Source organism: Vespa velutina, chromosome 4 (assembly GCF_912470025.1).
Source record: "Vespa velutina chromosome 4, iVesVel2.1, whole genome shotgun sequence".
NCBI lineage: Eukaryota > Metazoa > Arthropoda > Insecta > Hymenoptera > Vespidae > Vespa > Vespa velutina.
In genome coordinates this window covers 6,697,338-6,714,021 of record NC_062191.1, presented here as the reverse complement: position 1 = coordinate 6,714,021, position 16,684 = coordinate 6,697,338, and the positions used below count along the sequence as shown (strand labels likewise).

Here is a 16,684-nt window from a genome sequence, read left to right as displayed (position 1 = left end):
AGAAATAAGGTCATAAAGAGTAATTACATCTTGTAGTCGCCATAAAGCCATAAAACCCGACAGCGTCTCGACAGCGGCCGAGCAAGCTTATAAGTTATACCACTTAATTACTCACATTCACCTTAACGGATAATCGAAATGGTTCTCTCCTCTGATATTTAACGCTCTCCGAAAGCCCACCCCTATCCCCTACCTCTTTATATATCCGGTAAAACACTCGTTTTCCAACGAGGTAAGTTTTTAGCCGTTCGAGACAAGGTCTATCTTTTTATCAAAGAAAACATATATCCCGGTTTGATCGTAAGAAAACGTTTCGAAACGGTTATACCAGATTGGCCGACCTATCTACAAGATAGAAAACCACTTTCTTACGTTCGCGTTTAAGGTCGACCAGAAAAATCTTCCGTAATCCGTGTCTCCATAGCGATATCTCATTTCAAGAATAAGATACGCTTTAAAATGTTTCAGAGAATCGTAAAGATTTCTTCGATACATCCTTATAATTAGATATACTTCCAATTAGAACTCGTTAAATTCTATCGAAAGATGTTGAAAAACATTATGATTACCGTACATTATTTCTTTATCATTGACGAAAGATATATCTATTTGAACAAATTGTCCTTTTAAAATTAAACTTTGAAGAACCCTCGTAAATTCTTCTTTTATATTTTATATCTTACGAATGAAATTAAAATAGGTATTATCCCTAGGACTACATTGTAAGTAATAGAATGAGTTATAAAACCATTTCTATATCCATTTTCATCATCTTTTATGACGAAGGTAATAATTATCAGAAATGTTACATTTATTTTATTATATTATAGGACATTTTATGAATATTATCATGCACGCTAAAATATCTATTCCTTTGAACAATGGCAAACTATATTTTTATACGATTGAATTAATTATTAATGAAACGATCATTGTCATGTTAGGTACAACATATGAAATATCATCTAAAAATAGAAAATAAATGATATATATTTATGATTAATGATTCAAAAACAGTTGATTTTCAAAAAAAAAAAAGAAGAAAAGAAAGAAGAAACATTAAAAAGATATTTTAACATTTACAAAAAGTAAAACGAATACGATATCCGGCTGCCCTTCTTCGCCCTACTCTCTATAACCGAGGGTAACGCATAAAATTATTTTTCTTATCGAAATGATCAAAAATAAATGAATAACTTATATAAACATGAACGATCTGTCGAAAGTCGTAATGTTACTACCCGAAAGTGATGCTTATCGTAGAAAAAAGTGGGGAAAAAGGAAGGGAAAAAAAAAAGAAAAAAAAAAAAAAACGAGAAAACAAGAAAACAAGAAAAAAGAAAGAAAAAAAGAAAACAAAAAAAAAAAGGTGATAGGTCGCGTCGGTGGGTGTTGAAAACGTCGGTCAAAGTCACACGTCACATCTCGCATTTCGTCTCGCTACTCGTCTCGCGTCCCGTCGCTTCCGATCACTCCGAGCCTGGCCGTTCGTCCTTTCGCACGTTCATGCCACGATCCTGGGGGATTTGGTTGACGACGAAGAGGAGCAGGACGAGAAGAAGGAGTAATATGGTGGGGATAGTGGGATTGTAGGAAGAGAACGTTGGGTAGAGGTGGGACGGAGGAACGGAGAGTTCGAAGCGCACGAGCGCTTCAGTCGCCGCTGTAACCTCCGAACTAAAAGGACGTGCGTGCGCGTACCATCCGGCTTTCTTGCCTTCGCTTCTCGTTCGATTCGATGTCGCTGATCGCACAACAATCTAATTTTCTCGCCTACGGAACCCTACAGGGACCTCGAGGCCCTTCGAAAAGTGTACTGAAAAGAGTTATTATTAGTGAAAAGATTAGAAAGAAGAGCTCGAACGGTGTAGGAGCTCGGCCAAGTGAATATATAAATAAAAAGCGATTTCGTTCGCCGGATTCTACTTTGGGATTTCTACTTTGAAGAAACGATTTATAAAGAAAAGAGAAGAATAAGAGCGGACAAGAAAGCGAGCGCTCTTAAGCGCTCTTTAAGATGCTGGCTTCCAACACGAATCAGTACCTATGTCCGGATTATTTAACTCCTCTACCAACTACGGTTAGTATAGTCACTCGATGTCATTCTAATTTCTTTTTCGTTTTCTTCTTTATTTTTTTCTTTCTTTTTGTTTTATTTTATAAGACAAAAATATTATTTTAATGAAAAAAAAAGAGAGAGAGAGAGAGAGAGAGAGAGAGAGAAGTGCAATCGTAACGCAATAACGTGATAACGTGATTTTTTTTTCTTTTTATTTTCGAAGAAATATCTAAACATTTATGTAAGGGCTATATTGCGTTAAATATTTTATAGTTCTCTCTTTTTTTTATCTTTCTCTAATTCTCTCTTTCTCTCTCTCTCTCTCTCTCCCTCTCTATCTATCTTTTCCATTGGTCTCCCTCCCCCGCTCTTTTTACACGTCGCTTTTGTGTCGAGCTGTCGATGGTGTGACCGCGGAGCGTTGCTAATAAACAATAACATTCAAATCGAAAGACCGTTTCGTAGTTGTCAACAATTGTTCCGTTTCACAGCTTTCAAAGCTTTCGCGCATACCAGTCATAGAACAAAGCATCGGGGAAACTTTCACGTTAATAAATACGTAACGTGGATTTTCAACGTTATTGGAAAATTTTGATACATCGAGTCCTTGAATTACTTCACACAATAATATTCAGGTTATAATAACTTTTAAAAGTAAAAAAAAAAAAAAAAAAAAAAAAAAAAAAAAAAAATATTAAAAATTTTGAAAGTATAAAGGATAGTGAACAAATATCGCTAATTATTCACTTATACGATTGAAATAATCGCAAAATCATTGTTAAGCTTTCCAAATGCGGTAATCAATTTTATGTAATTCCAAGGAAAATATGATAATCATTATTATTCCATAGAATTCTTTTATATCTTTTAAAATGTACGTATGTGGTTATCATGATATAAAAAAAAAAAAAAAAGAAAGAAAAGGATCATCAGTTATAATGAAAAATAGCAAATCACGTAGCTTTCAACGATCTCGTTTCATAATAGTCGTTCTCATTTAGTTAAAGGAACGGAGCCATGTCTCTCTCTCACAACAATGCAATAATATTTCGAAAACGCGATTGTCCGTCGGATTGCCAGGAGGACTATTATATAAAATAGCTGATCATTTTTGTTGGACGTATATCTGACAGAATGAAATGAACGATCTCTTTTTCATAATTACAAGTTAACTCTGACAGGGTTAAGAGCTCAAAAATATTAACGTTTAGTTTACCGTTGAGTTTCATGGACAAGATTAATAGATTATAGTCTTTCTACTCGTCGTAAATAGTTTGGCCAAAGTAATTCACGACAGCACCGATACAACAGACGTTGGTGTCGGCGTTGCGCCATTAGCACGAGCAAACTCACGCCTCTCTCGACGTGCTTCACCGTGCACGCTGCCGCGCCTCGGCTTTACCACGGACGTTGCATTTTAATTACGCCTACGAGAGGCACATCCGCTGTATATATTGGCTGTTCGACGGATACTGCCAATGTGTGTGCGTTGTAGACCGTTAACAGAAATACCAAGCGTTTCTATCGAAAAAAAAAAAAGAAAAAAAAAATAACAATAATAATAATAAAGAAATAAAAAATAGAAATTAAAAATTAATAATAAAAGCGATAAAACAGAAACGATCTTAGATTTAATGATTAATGATGAAAACGAAACAAACAATGTAGTATCGACATAAAATAGAAAACAATTAAATAACAGGTTGAACGTACGAAATGAATATAATTTAACAAGGAGCTTTAAAGAAATGTCTTAATGTAATGAATATTTAATATCAATGATTATAAATATTTATATTTGATAAAACGATAAAAATCGTTAATTCCTTACGTCAGATTTGTTTTATCAAGAAACAATTTTGCATTCCATAATAACAACAGGATCCTTTTATTTTATTTCATCTTATATTCCATTCCCGTTTAGAAACATTCTATATATTGCTCGTGCCAATCGTAGCATCATTCGAATGGATCAATCTTCCATCCAGAAGATTGTTCTTACTTTACCTCTCTCTCGCCTAAGAGGGCTTCCTCTTCTTCTTTAGGAAAGACGCAAAAGCATCGATATGTCTCCTCTTGTCCTTCTCCTCTTCCTCCTCCTTCTTCTCCTACTACTCCTCCTTCTCCACCTCTTCTTCCTGTGAAACCCCTTTTTCTATTTCTACCTTTTCTATCCGTCATGATGACGGACATAAATCCTTCTCGTTGGCCTCTCCTCGCTCTCTCCCCACCAATCCTCTCTCCTACCGGAACGCGTGACTGATCGCGTACGCTCCGTGACGCGAATGAAAAACGCTTCTCGTAAAGACGGCCACGTCAGTCGCTCGTATTGAAATGCGATTTCCAAAGGGGGAACCTTTGCCTCACGAATAATAAATTAATGAAGAAGCTGGACGACGGTGTAAAGATCTTTATGACGTTCCGTCGACGTTTCCATCGTCTTGAGATTAATGACTCGTCGTTGCTCATAGACAATGATCGAACGGCTAAGAGCTCAAGAGAGAATTATTCTCTTTGTTCTCGACATTGTCGATCGTATCGCGAAACGATACTTCCGATATGACGATTCTTTTTCGTGGATATCAGTCGTGTGAATGAATGAACTCCGATAAATCAAAAATATTGTATCCGGCTTTAACAACTGCCCAATAAAAGTCGAAAATTTGGCGAGCTTTCGAAAACACGTCGGATCAAAATCCAGAGAACTGTGAGCGATGATTTTTCGTTCAGAGAACATCGCCGAAAGCAACGTTTTACGATGCCTCCGTCGGTCACAACGATGGATCGATCGCCTTTGGCCAAACGCTTTAACGTAAACAAATCACGAACACGCTACGCTCTCGTTTGCCTCATACTTCGCATGGAATCTATAGATTTTTTTAGATACATACATACAGATACGTAACATTTCATTTTATGATATTAGCTATCGCGGCTATAACCCTAACCTAAATCTACCTGTATCGTATGAATTTACAAACATTTCCATTCGATAACATTTTTAACTATCTTTTTTTTTTTTGTTATCCTTCATTTTCATGTTAACACTTTCGTATTTACATGTACATTATGCATAATACATGCTAATATTTTTTAAACACTTCAATGAAATTTGACGATTACAAAACTTAATCTTTTTCTTTCTCAATATTTTAGCTAGATGCAAAGAAGAGTCCTCTCGCTTTACTCGCACAGACCTGTAGCCAGATCGGAGCGGATCCACCGTCAAGCAGATCTCTATTGAGCAACTCGGATAAATCATCGAAATCGTCAAAATCTAATCGTGATCACTCACGCGAGAGAAGTTCACCATCAAGGCGAACTCCAACGAACGATGTAATTGGTAGATCAAATTCAAAAAATTCTCACGAATCCTTTGGCCGTGAAAAAACCTCCAGTCCGGAAGATCAGCAACGATCGGCGTCCAGTCATTCGACATCCGCTCGTTCCAGAACACCAGGAAATAATAATAACAAAAGATGTTCGAGCAATCAGAGTGCTTCCTCGACCCGTGCAGTGACTCCACAAGGAAGAAAAACAACTACACCGGAAGGTGCCGTATATATTGGCGAAGCAAGTCCAAACGATGGAATCTCAACAAGTTCCTCTACTCGAGGACCTCGCCATGATAGCCCTACAATAAGGCCAAATTCCTACAGCCCTGCCGGAGTATTAGCTATGACGGATCCATCGATCAAGGATTTACCACTCGGTACCTTCAAGCTCGGTCTACCTCCTTCGACAAGTTCAGCTTATCACTTAGCCTATGGTGGTTCGCAATTACCAATAGACGTTATGTCAGCTGGTAGCTCGCTATTGTCTCCGCATCAGCACGCACTGAAAAGTGGGCTCATAGGTAACCCAACGAATCCGTATCTGGCTTACAGTAGTCGTTTGAAATCATCGTCCAGCAGTGGGACCGATGCATCGTCCATAGGTCTTTGTCGAGATCCCTATTGCACCGGTTGTCAACTGAACTCTCACCTCTTAGCTGCTGCAGCAGCAGCCGCTATTGCAGCAACTACCGGAACGAGCGTTCCTCAACAAGCGAGCATTCAGGCGAACGGTAAACTCTCAACGAGTCCAATTCCAGCTCCTTCAACAGTTTCTTCTTCTTCATCTTCTTCTTGTCCATCCGGTTGCGTCCAGTGTGATCATAAATCTGGATCCGGCTCGCCTTACGGCTCCGGAATGTCAACGGCTGCTGCAGCTAGCGTCGCAGCAGCTGCCTACGCCCACGCGCAATTGAGTGCTCTCGCTGCTGCTTCGCAGCTTCCGTATGTCTGCAACTGGATGGCTGGTGACACCGTTTACTGTGGCAAACGCTTTGGCACCTCGGAGGAACTCCTTCAACATCTCAGAAGCCATACGAATGCTTCCGTTTCGAATTCCGTTAGCACTACCGATCCTTCCAACGCTGCTGCCGCTGCCGTGGCCACTGCAACGGCACTTTCAATGCTCTCACCTCCGCTACCACCACCTCCGCCACATTCTTTAGCCTTACCATCTACTCATCCTTTTTTTTCAAGAACTTATCCTACACCACCGCTCAGTCCACTTGCTACGGCACGTTATCATCCTTACGGGAAACCCGCACCACCAATGATACCTCATTCACTTTCGTCTCTTGCTTTTCCTTTACCTCCAACCCATCCCGCTCATGTATTACCACCTCCATCTCATCCACACCCGCATTACTTCTCACCATACTCGCTTTACGCCGCACCAAGGCTTGGTGCGGCATCCGGACTTCATCAATGAGGAGAAAAACAGAGCCAGTTATTCTCGAGATTCTGTTTCGACTAATCGAAAGAGCCCCCGACTGTGATTTTTTCTCTACAAAGATGAGCGAGAGAGAAAAAGAGAAAGAGAGAGAGAGAAAAAGAGAGAGAGAAAGATTGGAAGAGATTACATTTTTGTCTATTAAAGCCCAAAGATGCGATTATGCTTTCTTATCATGTATCTATTAAATTTTTAAATGTGTATGTTTTTCTTGTTCATTCTCTTTATCCCTTGTCTCTTTCTGCTTCTCTCTTTCCTCTTTCTCTCTCTCTCTCTCTCTCTCTCTCTCTCTCTCTCTTTCTCTTTCTCTTTCTCTTTCTCACTCTCACCCTCTCTCTCATTCTCTCACACTCTCAGCCTCTCTCTCACTTTCTCTCTTTCTCTCTCTTTTGCTCATACGCGACCTTTTCTGTACATTTGTTCATACATATTATCATTGTACGCGTTTCTGCGTATATTAAAGAAATCTACGACGACGTAAAAGAAATACTCATAAATTTCTGTGTCCGTCTATCTTTCGAGAAAAATAGAAATTCATGCGATCACTGGGTATATCGTATATACGTATACATATATATATATGTATATATATAGGGTGTTTACACTTTGGTGGTACAATCGGAAAAGGGTTATACTTACACACAACCTCATATTTACATCTACGTCTAATATATTTTACTGCAGTTTTTGTTATCGTTAAGTATATAAAAATTGTTTATTAGAAATGATAAGCCATGATATCAATGATATTCATAATTAAAAATATAATAACAAATCTACGGCATAGTCATGTGTAAGTATGTATATATATATATTCGAAGAATCTTCAACGAATCGATTTATTTGGAAATGAAACTTTATACAAATAATGTCACTCTCTACATTTTCTACTTGTTCTTTTCACATAAATTCAGTCGCCCACCCTTTTGACTGTACCAAAATATTTGAAATATCCTATATGTGTATATATATGTATACATATATATATATACACATATATATATGTATGTGTATACATATCTACATTGTGCCGCATCTATTTTTGCGTAACCAAAGTTTTAGTATATATCGCGTGACGCTTTTAACTTGCGTCTTCGATATTCTATTAACTAAGGAAGAAACGAAGATCGAATGTTAGAAAATATTATCTGTAAATAGATTTATTATTCTAGTATGATAAAATTATAAAACGCGATCGCAGACATTGTGAATGTCGAGATTCTATCGCCTAGACTTTAGTATCTTCGATGGATGTGGTGGGATTTTTGTATTTTTCAAGTTATCGTTGTTCTATGTTATTTGATCTCCCATTGGTACTTTTTAAAATCGAAATACGAAGAACTATTGAGAGAATATAAGTTGTATTTTCTTTTCTATCCTTCCTAAAATTTCCCTGACAATTATTTTCAAGATTGTTAACCACTTTTCAAATTGGTGGCAATTTAAAATATCGTAATACGATTCTTTATAAACTCGTTCTTTCAAGATGACTACAATAAATTCTTAAAAAATATCAAAGAACTTTAAACGTTACAACGTTTTACAATCGCTCGTAAAAGTAAAATCGAAGATATGTCAAAGATTAGGATTGATGCAGCTGACGTGGCTTACAATGGGTGCCTTTGTAACGACCGTTCGTTTTGACACTGCCGTTATCTTTAAAACTTTTATTACAAAATTGAAATACAATCTTTGAAGTCTTTCGTGTCTTAGTAAATGGTAATAAAACGCAAACCTACTTATCGAGGATAATAAGAGATTATATAAGATAGTATACATTAATACATACATACGCACGTACACACACACACACACACACACACATATATATATATATATATATGCGTTAGACAGGAAGAAAAAAAAGGTAAACGAATTTAAACGCTTGATATAAAGATTTGCTTACGTATTAAAACAAATGTGAATTGAATTAATGCTCTTTGATTCATTAAAATACCATTAGCTTATTGATGAATGAGAATATAAGGAGAAAGAATTATTTTCTCTTTGGCGCGCTCGTACGAATATAGTAAGTGAAAAGATACGAAGGAAGGCGTTTTACGATAGGTATATCGGATAAAAAAAAAAAAAAAAAAAAAAAAAAAAAAAAAAAAAAAAAAAATTTATCGCTGCTCGTGATACGAATCTTGCATGGCATTATATTATTTCTCCCTGTTATATTCCGTTTTCGATTCGATTCGGTTCTGTTCGGTTCGTTTCGTTTCGGTTTACTTTCGTAGAGAGGAAGACACCATGCGGAAGAACCGCTGCCGGCCGAGGTTGGCCTCTCACGAATACATTATCCTTTGTAACGAGGTGAACGGGTCAAGTAGATGGAGTCGCTGCGTCTGTTCATAAATCACTCGAAGGGCAAGCGAGATCACCCCTCGTAACCCAACGGCGTCCGATGCCGACATGCCCTCTTCTGCATCTGTTTCCGGCTTTTATCGTTCTTCTTTCCGTCGGCCGTTAAATTACGACTCGTTCTCATCTTCCGTTTATCGCCTCTCACGTTCGTTCCCTCCTTCGACAAACCGATATTCTTTGAGAATACGCGAATTTCAAAGTTACCCAATGAATATAACGTATAATCTTAAAACGAAGAACGTTAAAACGAAATGACATCGTTCTTAAATATCTTGTAAGACGCTTCGTTATCGTAAACGTTTACTCGGAGAAAGAGTGAATCATTTATCTTAATCATTCGAAATAGTTATTTCTCGAGCTTGTTTGCGTGAGACAATTATTCTTTCGTTATAACGCTCGTTCTGTTGGCAGATACGTTTTATGAGGATACATTAAGAGATACAATTTCGGTCAATAAAACATCATATTTTCCTTCGTAAAAATTTCTGTTATAAAAGAGGATAGCTTTATAACTAATTACAAAAAGTCAGACACTTTACCGACGATCTTTTTAAATATTATATCGCATTTGAACTTGTTTCTGTTTTTTTTTTTTTTTTTTTTTTTTTTTTAAATATAAATATAAGAATAAAATCGTCGATCACGATTTAAGCCGTAAATGGATTAATTGAAAATAATCTAAGAGTATCGGTTATAACGTAAAGAAGGAAATAAACGATATTTTGAGCGAGTTGACATCGATCAGATTAATGAACCAGGAAGAATAATGAGCGAGGAAAAACCACAATGTGTCGTTTCTGCGGACACCGTTTGCATAGATGTGGTTACTTGCTATTACCAAATGTGACCGTACGTATGAACGTGCTAGCGACCTCAAACGCACACGTGAACATTCATGTTGAACATCGTACAACACCGTCTGTATTCAGACCTACCAAGAGACCGAGATTCTCCACTCCTTACATCGTGCTCCTTATATTCACAAGCGATACAGGATATTCTAGAATCAGCGATATACAGTGTGAGACCAATAATTTTGATCATCTTGAATATCTCCGTTCTTGTTAAAGATACGAAGAAACTTCCTTTACCGAAGGTCGTACGTTCAAAATGATTAAAATTATTATTTCACCCTATGTAGATGTATTTAAGTGTAATGGATATAAACAAGTTCATAAACAAATCGTTGGTATATAACATTTTTAAACAAGAGCTTTCTTTTGTTACTAGGTAATAAATAAGATCTGAAAAACATCAGTAAATATTATAATCGTTTTTTAAAATATTTCTTCTTCTTCTTTTTTTTTTCTTTTTTCTTTCTTTTGCTTGAAAAAAATTCTTTAACCGATTAATCTCATGCCTTTGTAAATAAAATAAAAAAAGGAAATACTTCATGAATATAAACATGAAATTATTAAGAACGTTGAAAAGGTAGAAAATAATATGTTTTGATAGTATCACGTTACATTGTTATAGGCGTGTATGGTTCCATTGAAATCTTCGATTTATTTCCTTTATCTTGAAAATACTTCGTTTAAATCCGTCAAAAATTCGTTCGAAGTAAAAAGCTTGCGTGCAAATTCGTCTTTCCCTCCCTCGATTCGAACCCGATGATTTCTCTTCCTTTCACTGGCGGTAATCGATTATTACGGCGGATCCATGCCTTGAGTCGAGTTCACGGCACGGTCGCACGGCTTTTGTACGGCGCGTCGTGGCCTCGGGACGAGATAAATTGTGTTGTACAAATACCCATAACGACCGCGGAAAGCCTTTGGGTGCCTCTCTCGGGTGCTTTTACACGATCGCATAGAAGAGGGCTCCCCGTCAAGATCGGAGTTCATTCATCAGGCAAACGCTTGCTTTATATGCGCCTAACGACCGTAAGCGAGTGTTCGTGAGCGCGAGCGCACGGCCGACTGATCGAAAAACCGACGACAAACGATACCTGGCAAACGAACCGCGGTATTTATCTTCGTCCGATTTTGAACGCGCCATTTAGCCTACCAGCATGACCTTTGTTTAACTTTACGACAGGACAATATTGAGATACGGCCGAATCCCTAGTTCAAAAACGATCGAGTTCGTTCCTATAATACAATGAATCACAAAAATATTCAGAAATCTTTTGAATTCTCATTTCTTTCTTTAAACTAAACGAAGTTCTTCGAAATTTTTCCATAACTATGAAAAAATTAACATGATATAAGTAGTATGTGTGAAAAATTAAAAAAACAATTGTTCATTGTTCAGCGATGAGAACTACAAAACGGTCTTTTTTCTTTTTGTTAAGTTTTTTTTATTAATAATTTTTTTTTTTTTTCTTTTTCTTTTTTTTTTTTTTTTTTTTTTTTTTGGAAACAAACACATACATTCTATCAAATTAAATTTTATATTGTCTTTTATGCATCTTGTAAAGATAAAAATCAACTTATCCTAGAATCAGCTATATCTGTTACAAGGTCTTAATAAAGAATTGTAAAAAGGTCAGTTTTATCTTCTATTACTGCTGCAATGAAAAACTATTTATTTTATATATTACAAATACCTTCTATTATACTCCATGTCTCTATTGAAAAATTCAAAACATCTTACCTAACAAATTAATAAATTTCAAAAGGTGTTTGTATATTTTTATGAACTACTGAATATACAGGATGTGTCCCAGAATTAAAAGGAAATATTTTATGGCTTATATACATCAAAACAATAAAAAAAAAAAGTTCATATAAACATATTTGACTTTATTATCCCCTTCGAAAACAAAATTTATCTGTCTCGGAGTTTTCCGAAAGATCATCCTAGTGAGCACTTCTCATTGTATATATATATATATATATGTATATATGTACACATGTATATGTATAAATACACACATATGTATATATACATACTATATTTGGATTAGATGCCTAATCGGCAGAAATCTATATCGCGTTATTACGCGAAAATAATAAATACTTTGGAAAATAGGATGTACGGAATATATTTTAATCGTATTATGCGGAGACCAAAATGAAATTGAATTTCTTAGAAACGACATAAACCTACGTGATTTTTTAGAATATGCCGCACGTTTGCGTTATTATTAAATTTTAAATTTGTTTAAATTCAATTGATGAAAAAATTCCTCTGGGCTCTCGCTACCGGACGTACGCGATTTATATCAAGGGTACGTATATCGAAGTTAGAAACGAAGACAGGACGAATGATTTATCTTAACGGCGTTATAATTCTATAATCTTAACGTAAAGAAGGTCATTAACGTAATGTTCGTCTTCGTGATGATCGTAGGATGCCTTTTTCCTGAGATTCGCGATCGTTTCCGACGATCCCTTTCGCAATACGCTCAGAACACTGGCTACGAAGCCACGATGGAACGTTTATACATGATTCCTGTTATTTTCAATCATTACTCTCGTCGGCATCCCTGGATCCTCGCATCTCACCATAATCGTATCATCGACGGCCTATCGTTAAGGCGAACAGGAAGATGATAGGTTTAATTCCTCTTGACTCGTGCTTTGTTTCAAAAGGCTTTCGCCATAATAAGGATAGGTCCGTCACGGTGACTCGGAACTTTTGCTAGCTTCGATCTAGCGGGATGTTTCTTTATAACGAAATACCGATACTACCTCTCCTTTAATTTTTCTTACAACAAAGAGAAACCATTCTTTATGTATAGAAAGTTCTCGAGAGTTTATAGTAACACGACTCGAGCATCGCACCGTTATTCGTTAACTTGTAACTTCTCGTTGCGATTCTTAACATAGAGTAACGTTAAGATTCTTCACTTTTGACGTCATCGACGTTAAAGATCGCAAATGATGATCCTAAGAGAATCAACAATGTTTGTACGATATCAAAATATCTCTATAGTTTCTCTATAATTTTGAGATGAATTTATAGATGTTACGTAACTTTTTATCTTTAAGTACAAACGTTTAATTAACGAATAGGTAAAAGAAATTAATTATCTTTTATAAAATGGCCATCGTATATTTTTCTACGCTATTTCTATTAATATGAGGATCTTCTTCGGTGTGTCCCTTGACAAAACTTATCGTTTAAATCTCGGACAAGCTGACGTAAATTCCACGTATAGATTTACACGCGGACACGTTTTAGTAATACGTCCGAATACGTTCGAAGCAGTACAACGCTTTGGCAATCGCTAAATCAGATTAGAAACTTAAGATCTATTCATCGCGTTCACCCGGCCTTAACCCATACGAACAGCACCTGGGCACGCGGATGAGTGTGTAGCCGCACGAACTATGTGCGTTCGTTCAAGCTGAAAATCCTCTTCTAACAAAATATTGGTTTTCACAGATTCCAAGGACCTAACGATCTCAACATGATTTGCGACTGGCTGTCCGATCGAATCGTTAATTTGACGGAAGTACGCAAACTCTCGACGAGAGTTTTATTGAATTCCAAAGGTGTCAGGGTTGACGTCATTATCTTTATAAAATATATACATTATAAAATATATATATTTTCAATAAATCTTTCATAATAAAAAATCACCAGGAAAAGCAATGCTTTCTCAATGTTACTTTCTCGTTCCTAACGATTAGAAAGTCGAAGATTCATTGATGACGCGATTAAAATAATATATTAAAACAAAAATTATTTATTTCGTACATTGACACGTTATTGGCAAAATATAATAAAAAATCAATACTCCATAGAAAAATTAACTATCCATATGTGTTAGAAGATATCAAACTAATGAATTTCAAAAATAACCACGTAGGTACTTACATATTGACGTAAATGTACGCAAGGGAAGTGCGTCTCGAGTTTACCAGCAAGAGATAGTAAAAATTTGATCCCAACGAGCATTGTCGTCCCGTTGGCAAAGGCGTCATAGAAACCACGGTATGGATCGAGAAAAAAGAGGCGAATATGCGAAAATGTGAGAGTCGAGGACGTAAGCCAAACCGCGATAAAAGGTACTCTAAATAAAGTGGCGTATATATGGTAATCGTGCGATAGGAAGAGACCCCGAGAAGGAGAAGAATGAGGAGGTGGAGAAGTAAAGGCGTCTTGGGAAGGCGTCGAAGGTATCCTATCGGTTCGATAGCTCTCGGTGGGACGACAGTGGATGGCAAGCGGAGGTTAGAAAGGCTGAGTATGTACCATCTCGATATCTAATATCGGCCGTGTACCTTTACGTCGTCGGTATCGGTTTATGTTACTCGGATAATCCTCCACCCTTCTCTCCCTTCTTTCCTCATCTCATCGCCCTCCTCGTAACTAAAACTTCCGCGTAAACGGAACGCATTTCGCGTTCGGATAAAAGTGCGCGGAGACACGTCATTCCATTGAAACGTCCCTTCTACTTCTTTCGTATCTTTTCAAAATTTCCAACGATAACAACAGTTTTTACATATATCTAATACGTAAAGTACATATTCGTATACAATGAGGAAAATGGATTCTGAAACAAAAAGAAAAAAAAAAAAAAAAAAGGATGAAAAAGTATGACACACATAAGCTCTCAGACGGTTGCATTGAATTTCAACCAGAAAGTATTCATGTTTCGGAAGGTTGATAAGTAACACCTACTGTAGTTTATAAAATGAGATTGTTATTATTCTTTAAAAAAATTAGCACAGAATTTAATATGGTTAGACTTCATTTTATATCACTCTTTCCTTCTCTCTCTCTCTCTCTCTCTCTCTCCCTCTCTATCTATCTATCTCTCTATCTATCTATCTATCTATCTATCTATCTATCTATATATATATCTATCTCTATTTATCTCTACCCATCTCTATCTTTATCTGTCAGAATTAATTTCTCGTGCAACTACGAAGGTAGAACATTTTTCACATTGATTCAAATAACATTGCTCTTTTTTACCTTCACATCAGCAGCACGACGGACGGACATTAGTGTTTTACGATCCGATCGATACTCCTCGTAGCAGGTTTCCACGTTAGAACGTACCACCCTATGCATTAAAGGCCTGCTTTCGTACATTTTACCCGATAGCCTTATCGTGTCATGATTTATTTCATGTTGCTCTATACTTTCTACCTTTTTTTTTTTTCCATGCGAAACGTTCGAATAAAGAGAGATCTTTAAATCAAACTGGCTTGAAATGAGATCGTACGAAAAAAAATAAGAAAAATAGAATAATAAAAAAAGTAAAAAAAAAAAAAAAAAGAAAAAAAAACGGAAAACAATAAAAAAGAAAAGAAAAGAAAAGAAAAGTCCATCGATTTTACAGATCCAACTATTTCGAAATGACGTTTCAACGAAAGTGAAAAAAGAAGAAAAAGAAACGAAGAAGAAAAGGCTATTTAACATTCCGTCTCATTTCCTGCAAGCTCTTGACATAGCCCGTAGAAGAGAGAACCCAAAGGTTCGCACTGGATGCGAAAATTGCTTTGGCAAGAATTATCGACTATAAATTACTCGGCTTGCTATTCTAACTTCTACGTTCCACCGTTACTCATGCAAATGACGAGGCGTAGAGCGCTGTACGCATAACCCGCGGTCGAGATGTTACGTATCCTTCGGACACTCGTCACTTACCTTCAGGTTATATGGATTCGAAATGGAATGAGGAAAGAAGAATGAGAGAGTGAGTACCGAAACACGCCTCGAGGAGATGTAACTCACAATATCGGAGCGCGAATTGCCAGCGCATTTACATTTTATTGCGCCGGAGCCAAGACAGACGACTGACTTTACCTTTCTCCTCCAACTCGCTCTGACAATTTCTAACACTTGACGAATCTCTTTTCTCTCCGTCTATTTATTTACTTCGTTCGATAGGGACAATGCCAAATCTCATGACCGAGTAGTATTGTCTCATTCGAGATAGACGAAAAATATCATTTCGTTGTTCGAACGTGTGAAACTTTATCGCACGATTGATAAAGATGAAAAATAAGAAATAAAATGTTACAATGAAAAAAGGCGAAGTTAATCGAACCCAATAAGTAGTGAAAAAAAAAAAAAATTAGGATCTCCTCGTTAATCATATAAAATAAAATTTTTTAACGTACCAATACTCCTTTTATATTTATCATAAAAATATATTCTTAGGAAGGCAGAGATAGATAGATAGATAGATATATGGATAGACAGATAGAGAAAGAGAGAAAGAGAGAGAAAGAGAGAGAAGAACCAAGCGATCCTATAATTTCGATCAAAAAGATACGACACGCTCGTACCACCGTAACTATTTGAGAACTCATAAGAAATCATAAATTATACACATCTTTCCTATTATCGCGTCGCGTACCATTCCCCTCTGTCATTATACATACGTTATTGCGCATACGAGCGCAACTATCCGCCACATTACCGCTCTTTATTAAAAACTTATATATATATTTTTGACGACGACGTTAAAATACGTCGTCGTCGAGGTCTTACATGGTTCAACCAACGTTCGCACGCTTTCTATATATTCCTTTCTTTCCTTATCCCTCCCCGTCTCACCGATCCCTTTAAATC

The 16,684-nt window shown here is 36.6% G+C and overlaps 1 protein-coding gene across 1 annotated transcript; it reads left to right on the top strand.

Moving 5' to 3' along the window:
* Positions 1-1,480: 1,480 nt before the first annotated feature.
* On the top strand, positions 1,481-7,044 carry LOC124948768 (zinc finger protein Elbow). Its single transcript, XM_047492913.1, has 2 exons — positions 1,481-2,080; positions 5,216-7,044. The coding sequence occupies exons 1-2, from the start codon at positions 2,018-2,020 to the stop codon at positions 6,818-6,820; spliced, it is 1,668 nt and encodes a 555-aa protein (XP_047348869.1). The 5' UTR covers positions 1,481-2,017; the 3' UTR covers positions 6,821-7,044.
* The last annotated feature ends 9,640 nt before the right edge of the window (positions 7,045-16,684 follow it).